Source organism: Saccostrea cucullata, unplaced genomic scaffold, assembly GCF_032062105.1.
Source record: "Saccostrea cucullata isolate Sc308-1 unplaced genomic scaffold, CSIRO_AGI_Scuc_v1 ctg4590, whole genome shotgun sequence".
Classification (NCBI taxonomy): Eukaryota; Metazoa; Mollusca; class Bivalvia; order Ostreida; family Ostreidae; genus Saccostrea; species Saccostrea cuccullata.
The window spans coordinates 75,879-89,184 of record NW_026921923.1 but is presented as its reverse complement, the minus strand read 5'-3'; the positions used below and the strand labels follow the sequence as shown (position 1 = coordinate 89,184).

Sequence of the window (13,306 nt, the reverse complement as noted above, 5' to 3'; positions counted from 1 at the left end):
ATGATCTGGCACTAAAGTTACCAAGATATCGTTATTAATAAACTCAGATACTAGTACCTTTTGTTTAAAATTATGCAATTTTGGGAGACAAATGTTGATATTATAGAGGTAGCTGCATTTTGACACTGCTGATATCCACTGATATTGTTGATAAAAACAATCTCTGAGCTTTTCCACATGATCTGGCACTAAAGTTTCCAAGATATCGTTATTAATAAACTCAGCTACTAGTACCTTTTGTTTAAAATTATGCAATTTTGGGAGACAAATCTTGATATTCCGGAAGTAGCTGGATATTTAAACCGCAGATATCAACTGATATTGTTGATAAAAATAATCTCTAAGATTTTCCACATGATCTGTCACTAAAGTTACCAAGATATAGTTAGTAATAAACTCAGCTACTAGTACCTTTTGTTTAAAATTATGCAATTTTGGGAGACAAATGTTGATATTCCAGAAGTAGCTGGATATTTAAACCGCTAATATCCACTGATATTGTTGATAAAAACAATCTCTGAGCTTTTCCACATGATCTGGCACTTAAGTTACCAAGATATCGTTATTAATAAACTCAGCTACTAGTACCTTTTGTTTAAAATTATGCAATTTTGGGAGACAAATCTTGATATTCCGGAAGTAGATGGATTTTTCACTCCCTGATATCAACTGATATTGTTGATAAAAACAATGTCTAAGCTTTTCCACATGATCTGTCAGTAAAGTTACCAAGATATCGTTATTAATAAACTCAGCTACTAGTACCTTTTGTTTAAAATTATGCAATTTTGGGACACAAATGTTGATATTATAGAATAGCTGCATTTTTACACCTCTGATATCCACTGATATTGTTGATAAAAACAATCTCTGAGCTTTTCCACATGATCTGGCACTAAAGTTACCAAGATATCGTTAGTAATAAACTCAGCTACTAGTACCTTTTGTTTAAAATTATGCAATTTTTGGAGACAAATCTTGATATTTCGGAAGTAGCTGGATATTTAAACCGCAGATATCAACTGATATTGTTGATAGAAATAATCTCTAAGATTTTCCACATGGTCTGGCACTAAAGTTAACAAGATATCGTTATTAATAAACTCAGCTACTAGTACCTTTTGTTTAAAATTATGCAATTTTCCGAGGCAAATCTTGATATTCCGGAAGTAGCTACATATTTAAACTGCTGATATCAACTGATATTGTTGATAAAAACAATCTCTGAGCTATTCCACATGGTCTTGCACTAAAGTTACCGAGATATCGTTATCAATAAACTCAGCTACTAGTACCTTTTGTTTAAAATTATGCAATTTTGGGAGACAAATCTTGATATTCCGGAAGTAGCTGGATATTTAAACCGCAGATATCAACTGATATTGTTGATAAAAATAATCTCTAAGATTTTCCACATGATCTGGCACTAAAGTTACCAAGATATCGTTAGTAATAAACTCAGCTACTAGTACCTTTTGTTTAAAATTATGCAATTTTGGGAGACAAATCTTGATATTCCAGAAGTAGCTGGATATTTAAACCGCTGATATCCACTGATATTGTTGATAAAAACAATCTCTGAGCTTTTCCACATGATCTGGCACTTAAGTTACCAAGATATCGTTATTAATAAACTCAGCTACTAGTACCTTTTGTTTAAACTTATGCAATTTTAGGTGACAAATCTTGATATTATAGAAGTAGCTGTATATTTAATTGCTGATATCAACTGATATTGCTGATAAATACGACCTTTGAGCTTTTCCACATGATCTGGCACTAAAGTTACCAAGATATCGTTATTAATAAACTCAGCTACGAGTACCTTTTGTTTAAAATTATGCAATTTTGCGAGACAAATCTTGATATTCCGGAAGTAGCTACATATTTAAACTGCTGATATCAACTGATATTGTTGATAAAAACAATCTCTGAGCTATTCCACATGATCTTGCACTAAAGTTACCGAGATATCGTTATCAATAAACTCAGCTACTAGTACCTTTTGTTTAAAATTATGCAATTTTGGGTGACAAATGTTGATATTATAGAAGTAGCCGCATTTTTAGCTCAAAGGTCGTATTTATCAACAATATCAGTTGATATCAGCAGTTTAAATATACAGCTTCTTCTATAATATTAAGATTTGTCACCTAAAATTGTATAATTTTAAATAAAAGGTACTAGTAGCTGAGTTTATTGATAACGATATCTTGGTAACTTTAGTGCAAGACCATGTGGAAAAGCTTAGACATTGTTTTTATCAACAATATCAGTTGATATCAGCAGTTTAAATATATAGCTACTTCCGGAATATCAAGATTTGATTTGCAAAATTGCATAATTTTTAACAAAAGGTACTAGTAGCTGAGTTTATTAATAACGATATCTTGGAAACTTTAGTGCCAGATCATGTGGAGAAGCTGAAACATTGTTTTGTCAACAATATCAGTGGATATCAGCGGTGTAAAAATGCAGCTACTTCTATAATATCAAGATTTGTCTCCCAAATTTGCATAATTTGATACAAAAGGTTTATTAATAAGTATTATTATTAATAATTAATAAACAAGAGTTTATTAATAACGATATCTTGGTAACTTTAGTGCCAGACTATGTGGAAAAGCTGAAACATTGTTTTGTCAACAATATCAGTGGATATAAGCGGTGTAAAAATGCAGCTACTTCTATAATATCAACATTTGTCACCCAAAATTGCATAATTTTAAACAAAAGGTACTAGTAGCTGAGTTTATTGATAACGATATCTCGGTAATTTTAGTGCAAGATCATGTGGAAGGACTCAGAGATTGTTTTTATCAACAATGTCAGTTGATATCAGCGGTTTAAATATCCAGCTACTTCCTGAATATCAATAATTGTATTCAAAATTTGCATAATTTTAAACAAAAGGTACTAATAGCTGGGTTTATTAATAAAGATATCTTGATAACTCTAGTGCCAAATCTTGCGGAAAAGCTCAGATATTGTTTTAACAACAGTATCAGTGGATATCAGCGGTGTTAGTGTGCAGCTACTTCCGGGATATCAAGATTTGTCTCCCAAAATTGCATAATTTTAAACAAAAGGTACTAGTAGCTGAGTTTATTAGTAACGATATCTTGGTAACTTTAGTGCAAGACCATGTGGAAAATCTTAGAAATTGTTTTTATCAACAATATCAGTGGATATCACCGGTTTAAAAATGCAGCTACTTCTATAATATCAACATTTGTCACCTTAAATTGCATAATTTTAAACAAAAGGTACTAGTAGCTGAGTTTATTAATAACGATATCTTGGTTACTTTAGTGCCAGATATTGTGGAAAAGCTCACAGATTGTTTTTATCAACAATATCAGTTGAAATCGGTGGTGTAAATATCCAGCTACTTCCGGAATATCAAGATTTGTCTCCAAAAATTGCATAATTTTAAACAAAAGGTACTAGTAGCTGAGTTTATTAATAACGATATCTTGGTAACTTTAGTGCCAGATCATGTGGAGAAGCTGAAACATTGTTTTGTCAACAATATCAGTGGATATCAGCGGTGTAAAAATGCAGCTACTTCTATAATATCAAGATTTGTCTCCCAAAATTGCATAATTTGATACAAAAGGTTTATTAATAAGTATTATTATTAATAATTAATAAACAAGTGTTTATTAATAACGATATCTCGGTAACTTTAGTGCCAAATCATTTCTCCCAAATTAGCATAATTTAACACAAAAGGTATTAGAATGTTTAAGTCAGTTACTGGTAGCCAGTTACTAGTAGCTAACTTTACTTGCTTGTCGTAGCTAGCTACTAGTAGCCAGTTACTAGTAGCCAACTTTACTTACTTCTCGTAGCCAGCTACTAGTAACTAACTTTACCACTTGTCGTAGCCAGCTACTAGTAGCCAGTTACTAGTAGCTAACTTTACATATCTTTTATCTTTAAGGTAATGTGTAAATCATATAAAAACCTGGTATTTGCACCTATGAAACGTCCGTTTATCAAACCTTTTTGGGTATCACTTATAATACTGGTCAACACATTCTTAATGAGATTTGCTATGTTACTAGAACCAATTTGTAATTAAAATTTAAAAATGAAATATGTCTCCAATTTTTCATATATCTTCTATCCTTGTCCTCTTTTGCAATGCATTTAATTACTCCCAGAGATTGGAACTGTCAAAGTTTTTCCGTTAAATACCCTTTATTTATTTATTTTTTGTTTAAATATTTTTAGTGTCATTGTGCATTAATTCCTGAAGTTTCAGAGAACTTTCACAGTTGTCCCTTTGTTCATCAGATGATTTGACATTATGTTGTAAAAAAATATTTTCACACAAATCGTTTCATTATTAGTATTTCTTTTTATTTTTGTACAAGTTTGAGAAAAAATCCTTTGTTCATTCAGAATGTCAGACTGGTCTGCAGTATCATTACCATCTGAGTTTATTAATTCAAAAAAAATTTTATTTACAAAATATCTACTTTCTAATTAACAAAAATAGTCAAAATTTTCCCCCATTTCATACCACGTAACTTTTGAGCGTAACATAAAACCCTCTATACATGTATAATTTGACCTAGATTTTTGTGAAGTTTGCTTTTTTCTTCAAGTGTCAAAATATCCTCTGCTTTCCATGAAATATTGAATTTTCCTTCAAATTTTAAAATATCTTTTTCTAGTTTTTTCCCCTTTCTAGTTTTAGTTTTTTGGGCATTATAGAAGAATAGTCTGTTTAGGATCTGATTTTCATTTTCGGGACTTCTCAGAAGAATTGATTACTTATATACTAAATTGAGTACTCTCCCTTTGCTCAATATCTCATGATATAACATATTTGTGCCCCGCTTGAAAAGTGGGGGGTATTAATTTGGGTCTGTCCGTCCGTCCGTCATTTTGTCTGTCTGTAACGCTTTCGTTTCCACACGATTTCTCAAGAACCCTTTGAGGTTTTGCAATAAAATTTTGCATAGCAACTCCCTATGGACTAAAGAACCCTATTGATTTTGAGGTCAAAAGGTCAGAAGTCAAGGTCATGAATTCGCAAATTCTGTCCGTTGTAACACTTTCGTTTCCGCGCGATGTCTCGAGAACCCATTGAGCTTTTACAATGAAATTTTACATAACAACTTCCTGTGACCTAAGAAAGACCCCTAATGATTTTGAGGTCAAAAGGTCAAAGTTCAAGGTCATAAATTTATACATTCTGTCTGTGTGTAACACTATTCTTTCCGGGCGATATTTCCTCTCAAAGTGTCCCGCCCGTTTGTTTTATTGGTATTTATTGTATTACATGTCTCTATTTTTAGTACAGGGGCATGAGGAGAGTTATTACGTATAAAACAGGTTCTCGGCGGACTTTATTTTTTGTTACATCTATTAGAACTGTTTAATAAAGGTTAAATTGGACACCATGCATTGTGTAAAATTTTGACAATATCGAACGTGAATATAATACATGTATGTGACTTCATCTTTGCGTATAATTTTCACCAGTTTAAAGCGGTTCCGTGGTGTAGTGGTATGTCTCTCGCTTTACATGTAAGAGGTCCCGGGTTCGAATCTAGTTTTTTCCGAAATACTTATTTTACTAAATGACAGTATTCAGCACGCGAAAATAAAAAAAAAATGATGAGGTCTGGCTTGTACAAACTCATAAAGTCATCATTACAGTGTGATAATTATTCCAAATAAAAGAATCTTCTATACACATAATAAAGAATAAGCAATCAAATCTTTATATCCATATTGGCATATTTTATTTGCTACAGTATATGCATGTAAACATTTAATAATTCTACAAATTCAGTCAGGGGGATCCGACTCCCCCCTCCCCTTGAACTGCGCATGGTTTACTTTTTCCCTAAGCGGGGGACACAAATTCTCTAAATTAGCTTGTTTATAATTGTTTCTAAAATACATTGCTTGACTTTTCTATATACTCCTTTTCATGTTATAAGTGACAGTTAAATTTCCAAATACTGTAATTTGTTTTGAATTTTGATACAATTGCTGAGTGGTCTGTTATATACCCTGGGATTATTTTGGTATCTAATACTCTAGTAAAAATGCAATCAGAAAAAAGAAAATAATCAATATTACTTTAATAACTAGATTTGACCTTCTCCATATGTCCTGCCTGACTTCCTCATTCCAAATTCTCCATGGATCATGAATTTCAAGTTCACTTTTTATATTCTTTATTAATTTGCCTTTGGATTATTAAGATTCCTAACACTGAAAGTGTCAAGTTATTTATTTTGGACAACATTTCATCCCCCAAACATGAGCATTAACATGTTTATTAATTTTGTAATTTCTTCGTAAATGTTCTGAAAGAATTCTGGATTATCATTATTTAGACCATACAAATTTACCAATGTAAATCTAAAAGTATTTGCTGAAATATCCATTATGATATATCTACCAAAAGAGTCACATTTACCGGAATGGATATCTAATTCAAAGTTATTTTTGAAAAGTATTTAAACTCCAGATCAGCTACTTGTATAACTTAATCAAACAGGATTTGTAGCCCCACTCTGATTCCTATAACCTTGAAGTCTTATGAGTACTATTTGTTTCTTGAAACCAAACAAAAGAGATATTTTTTTTTTATTTCTAACCAAATTAAAAACATCTCTACATTGTTGCATGTAAGAAGAAAAAACTCCTAGATTCATACTCAATGTTCCTGACATTTCTTTGTTGGTCATTTTAGTTGTTACATCAATTGCCATGAAAGTTTTTCATTTTTATTGAACAAAACTTAAAAGAAGGTGCACTAAAACTCAAAAAACAAAACATACACACACACTCCATGCATACTTACATCACTGAAAAAAATAATTCTAACTTTATGATTCTTTTAAAGCTGGAATGTCTTGCATTTACAATAATGATTGTCATGGGTATGGTTGTGGAAGCGGTTTGTATCCACAATGTGCTAACCTAGACGGTCACTCTCGATGTCTCTGTGAAGGTAAGTAATTTCAAAGTAGCGATTAACTTATAAAACGCTAAGGAATAAACAACATGAATTTTCTATTTTCACTTTAGCATCGTCCCCATCCACCAGACATGAATGTGAACAAAGTTCCGACTGTACTACATGCTCCGAATATGAAGTTGGCCAGTGCAACCACAACCAGTGTACCTGCTCTGGTAATTGTGTAGAATCATACTGACAATTTAGATGGAACATGGGGTAGTATTAAATAGTACAGAGGATAAAGAGAGAAAACCTTCACGATTATACAGAGTGACATAAATACAATTTCCTCAGTTGAGTAGGGAAATTTTAAAGAAAATTTGGCAGGTTCTTATAATGGAAATACGATTAACATTGATAAAACCTTTTTAAAATAATGGACATGTACTATGTATAAGAAAAAAGCAGAACAATGTTTAAATTCACTTCACCACTTGCCAGTCATTTTTAAAGTTAACGAGCATAAAATTAATTAATGGACCAGACAACCAAATGTATATATAGTCTGATTTTTTGCACTTTAAAAACAGACTCAAATCTGTCGTGTGTTCGAGAGATTCAATAAGAAAAAAAAACATTTTGCTAATTTAAAACGAATTGCCCTTAACATAATAATTATCAATTGATTATGTTTGCACATGAAAATTGTTGCAACTGTTTAGTTCTTGACTGTAGGAAAAATAAAATGCATTTAAACGAAATAAACGCTTTTCTCTAGTCCGATTTTAAGAAAAAGTGATAATAATACGATTTTTTTCTACAGCCGAAATGTCATGCACTTACAACAATGATTGTCATGGGTATGGTTGTGGAAGCGGTTTATATCCACAATGTGCTAACCTAGACGGTCACCCTCGATGTCTTTGTGAAGGTAAGTATTTGTACTAGTTATGAACAATTTTCTTGGAAGTTAATTAATTTGACATGAATTTTCTTTTTTCACCATAACAACGTCATCATCAAATAAACACTAATGTGACCAAAGTTCCCACTGTACTAAATGTCCCGAGTATCAAGTTGGCCAGTGTAACCACAACCAATGTACCTGCTCTGGTAGGTGTATAGAGTGATATGAACAAACAAGACTGAATATGTGATAATATACTCAACAAAAAAGGAAACGCATATTGTTTTACCCATCAAAGACATTTTGAAAAAGTACATAGAACAACTACCGTTTTATCATTGGATACCTGTGGTCTATTAAAAGGACATTATGGATTTTTTTAAACCCAAGTGTTGAGTTATATCCCTTGAATAATAATCTTTATGATAATAGTGTTTTTCATGATTTCTTGTAAACTGGGGGTCTATTTTCATTGATATTTTGGATTTAGAGAAACAATAAAGACTCCTATTGAACCCGATTTGATTGATGCTGCAATGTCACGCCTTAACAAAGATGAACGCAACACGTGCTAACTATGATGCATTTAGTGTACATCAATCAGCTTTGTAGCTGTTTAACGTACGTCTCCACCAGCTAAAAACACGGATGACAGACCAAGAATTGGCCGTCAACGGGTTACCCACACCCACACAGGACCGTCAGACCCCCCTTCAGCAATCGATTAAGAACTGCTGCACAAACTGCTGCTACAATTGCTGGTTGAGGGAATCAGCATAAAAGTGCACAAATTGTTCGCAAGAGACACAGGAGCTGGTATTCGGCCACAACATCCGTACATTGGAAACTCAATAGCGCTGAGACGTCGCACAGTAAATATTGTTATGCCCCTTGAATTTGGGGGCGATGAAAACAACATCAACTTGAATTTTTAATTTGCAACATTGGATATGTGTGATTTTTAGCTCTACTGGTCAGAGACCAGAAGAGCTTATGCGATAGTAATGCGTCTGTCTGTCCGTCTGTCTGTCTGTATGTCTGTAAGCAATTTTTCAAAATGCTACTCCTCCTACAGTTTTGGTCCGATTTCAGTATAACTTTACACACAAGTAGACTACACCAAGATAAATAATTATATGCATCGGTTTTTGATTTCGATGAACGGTGTTGCCGTGGTTACTAAAAATAGAAATGTCTGTGAAATTTTTTAAAATGCTACTCCTCCTACAGTTTTGGTCCGATGAGCGGCAAGGATCATTTTTCTTTTTATTGCTGTTTTAAAGTTTCAAATCCCAACTGCTACTTTTCTCTTCCTTTGTTTTAAATATAAACCAGTAGAGCTACAGTCTCGACAGAGACTTCTGGTTTTTCCTCGGATCAACCTTGGACCCAAGCAGCAGAGCAATAAAATATTAACAGATCTATTTTTCGATCCATTGTCCTTGCTGGTTATTATTCAGGGTCATTCAAAAAGCAGTGTAACAGACAAGTGACGGCGTCATATCATTAAGGAGACCGACTGGATTTTTTTTATGTAAAAAACTACTGACCGCCGATGGTCGGACGATGATGGAAGGTTGGTCGATGGATAACTGCAGTTGAAGAAATCGGTCACCGACGTATGAAAAATTATAACTTGGACCGATGGACACAAAATTGGTCGGCCGACAAAAAAAGAGGTCAAAATCGGCCAAGACAACGGCCGATGAACTGACGACTGTTACCCGAAGAATCCCATTTTTGCTTCAAAACCCGTCGGCCGTTGGTCGTTTTTGGAAATTTGACTGGGGTTTAAGAATACACAAATCGTTTTTCTCAAATGACCTCCTAAATGCTAATTGTGACGTCATTAACTTGTGCATTTTCCCGTATTTTCTTAAAAAGTTGCAGAAGACATCAATTTTCAGTGGAATTTCTTTCAGAAAACATACGCTGCCACCGTCGCCCACAAATATTTTGAGATATGTATTTTGAGATATGTGATTTTTCATGGCAGTTTACATATCATATCCAAAAATCGAAGTGGGCGACAGTGGCAGACACTATTTTATAAAGGAAAATAAGTACAGAAATGAGTCATTCTGAGGCTTTTCTACAATAAACCTAGAAATATTCCAGATATGACGTCATATCTCCAGAATGGTCCTCCTCATGCATATTCTTTAATTATTTATCATATTTAGCTACTCAACTATTGTTAAAGCCAATTTCATAACTTTTTAAGAAATTAAAATTTCTAGGGCACAATACAGCCCAGATTGTACCATCTTCTTGATAAAATTCGATATCTTATTTATTCTTTGAAACCTTATTTCTATATATTTGATAGATGTATTTTCACTTGATGAAGCCATGATTTATTTCTTTTTTTATTTTTTGCTTCAAAGAACATGACATTTTTTTTAAAGTTTGTACTAATTCGCATAATATACAAGTTCATGTTGTTTAGTTCTTGTCATACTTGTTATCAAACCAACTAGGAAAATGTAAAATTACAAGAATTTCCTATTATAAAAAGTAAAGAAATCGGGGGAGGGGGGGGGGGGGGGGTGAAGAGCGACAGACGGGGCGTGGGGGTAGGGTTAGTACATGAATAAGTGGATATAAATAAACGCTGTCAAATTATTAGAATTGATTTTATCAAACATAAAACATTAACACAATAAAAATTTCATGTTCGACTTCACATTTTTGTGAAGCCATAAAAGCCAGACGTATACCGGTATGGGCCCTACCTATCATTTGGGTAGCGCATTCGATAACTATATCTATATTGTCAAGGGAAATTGAATCATTGATCACATTGGAATTTTGATGATAAAAACAATGTTGTAAATAAATGCCCTGCATATAGAAATTAAATTAATTCCCACTCTCCCATCCTTCTCTCTTTCGATCGTTTTAAACCTTTCTCTCAATTAATCGAAGTGTCAAACGATGAGAATAATCACTGACTGCCAAAAATCTTGCAATTATGCGATGAAATTTTTTACCAGAAAAAGCTAAGGGTTATGTAACCTAAAACAGGCGATACTACCTCTTTTGACTTCAAATATATAAAGAGACCATGAGAGAAGGCAAGAGTATTCTCAGCAGCAATCATTGTTCTTTCAACATACGCAGGTATGTTAAGGTTACAACCAAATACTCTACTTGCCTATATGATATGACGTCATAGTAAGCTATATGACGTGAAGTTTAGAAAATAATTTCTTTAAAATCGATATCTGATTCCAGGTCGTAAAAATAAATCAAAATATACAGAGGCATAAAATAAACGGAATTTTGTCGTTTCTTGGTTTCTGTTTTTATCACAGGGGTTAAATACCAAACCCGTGACGTCATAACTGTTGATCATGTAGTAGCAAAGTGAAAGTGAAACGTAACGAGAATTCATGTAAGCCAACACAAGAAATCGGAGTTTAAAATCATTTAGAATGAATATCATGTGTGATTCATGTGGGAATAAAGCTTATGAATAAGGTATGCTGATGTATTTCTACAATCTCATCGTAAAATAAAAGAAGACAGGGTGTTTACTTGCCGATCAGCATTTTCTCTGTCGATCATTCGTAACAAAAAAGATGCAAAAGTTCAACACTACGCCGCACATTTTGAAACTTAATTTTTGTTTCTATCTTAAGTTTTTATTCTATTGATTTTGGAAAGTGATGCTAGAATCGTATGGTTTACAAGAATTGATGCAATTTTTTCGATCTTATGAACAAAATGTAAAAATTTTGGGAAGGTTTCGTCCGAAAGTGTTGAATAATTATTTCTGTGAAAGGACAGTAGGATTCTAGCAGCACTTTTCATGGTACAGAGATGTTTTTACACAACTATTATAACAAATTGAAATTAATTATCCCCGAGGTAGTGTTGAACTTTTCACGTTTTCATTTAGGTATTTTTACTAATAATAGACGTCACGTGGTGACGTCGTGTTGAAGTCTTTCCTGTAGTATAAGTCCCATTGAGGTCTATAGAATGCATAATGATAAGTTCTATCCATGACTTTTCCGATTTATTAGTGTTACATATTATTAAAAAAGTGTTAATTAGCCTAATTTTGATCAGTGTATATGTGATTAACTCTACCGAGAAGCCCTTTGGGCATCACAGGATTTGATCACATGACCAATTAAGTTAATTTCCCAGAGAACCCTTTAACTTTGTTGTTTATTTTTAAATGAGCTATTTACATTCAGACACAACAATAAAGACAACAAGTACTACAGAAGCAACAACAACCGCAACGACAAAAACAACAATTATAGCAAATGAAACATTCTGATTTCTAATCTCTACAGGGGGATACAAGTATATGCATTTGCAACATCGTTTTGTAAATGAATATACGAAAAAAATAAATCAATTCAAGAAACATTCTGTATTAATTAATCATTATGTAAGTTATTGTACTCTACTTAATGTTTTAATAGGTACATCTTAATCAAAAATGTTTTCATGGTCTACCATTTTCCCTTCCAAATTAATATTCTAAGGTTTGTTAATTATTCTAAAAGCAAAGGGTTTTTCCAAGGGATATCAACTGGTGTTTTGTCTTAATTTATTAAATGTCATCGGTTTGATTTTACCATGATTATTTCCTTATTTTTTTCGAAATCTTTCGTGTATCTTAAGGAAATGTTAAATTAAATGTAAGATTACTTTTTTTATATAGAAGAAGGAGAATTTGTCAATTTGTGTATTGTACATAATCACTTTTTTAAAATTCTGTCGTTCTGTCGTCTGTTCAAATAAAACTTTTGATTTATTTAAAGTGTACATGAAGTTTAGATCAAAGTCTTAATATTCAAAATGCTTTTTTGCATGGGATTGACGAATTTCTTGATCCAATCTAGTTAAAAACTAATGTAAATTGATTAAATACAAAACCTTTCAGTTACAATTGCAAAATATCTTCTGAAACGAAAATTCTATATAATGTATTAACATGATTAATTAGACTTCTTAAATGAAAAATAGAGTATGCAATTGGGGAAACCTCTTTTGTCTTTTTATATTTTTTTAATTTTAAAATGCGTTTATAAATCTACACTGTTGATACTAAACACTTCAAGATTCCCTGATGACTGGGAACTACTATAATCAATAAAAATAGCTATTTATAATTAGGTAGGAAAATACGCAAAAGTTGAGTAAAATACTTGAATTCAAATTATTTATTAATTCTCTTTTTATCCACTCAAGTAGTTTCATAACAGAAGAATTTGATTCAATTATGAAGGTGATATACATGTACACCTTTGCTAACTTATTTGTAAACTAATTATAATCTTGATCAATGAAGTTTATAATGAAAAGTAAAACTAGCCAACATTAATCAGGCTCAAAAGTCGATTCAAGCAATGCACATTGTGAGTAATGCCAACATGAACCTCTTGAAAAAGAGATGGGATCATGTATCATTCTTGAAAAGTTTCTTTGAAACCGAGCTTTGA

The 13,306-nt window shown here is 32.5% G+C and overlaps 1 protein-coding gene across 2 annotated transcripts in view; it reads left to right on the top strand.

Annotated features, from left to right (window-relative positions):
- Window positions 1–6,836: 6,836 nt before the first annotated feature.
- LOC134260917 (fibrillin-1-like) overlaps window positions 6,837–13,306 on the top strand; it is a 51,261-nt gene continuing 44,791 nt past the window's right edge. Inside the window, exons 1-2 of one of the 2 annotated variants that reach the window (XM_062743443.1) lie at window positions 6,837–6,985; window positions 7,063–7,167. In XM_062743443.1, the coding sequence (XP_062599427.1) occupies window positions 6,883–6,985; window positions 7,063–7,167 (208 nt within the window). In that variant the 5' untranslated portion in view covers window positions 6,837–6,882. The remainder of the gene's footprint in view (window positions 6,986–7,062; window positions 7,168–13,306) is intronic. The other variant, XM_062743445.1, reaches the window with a different exon arrangement.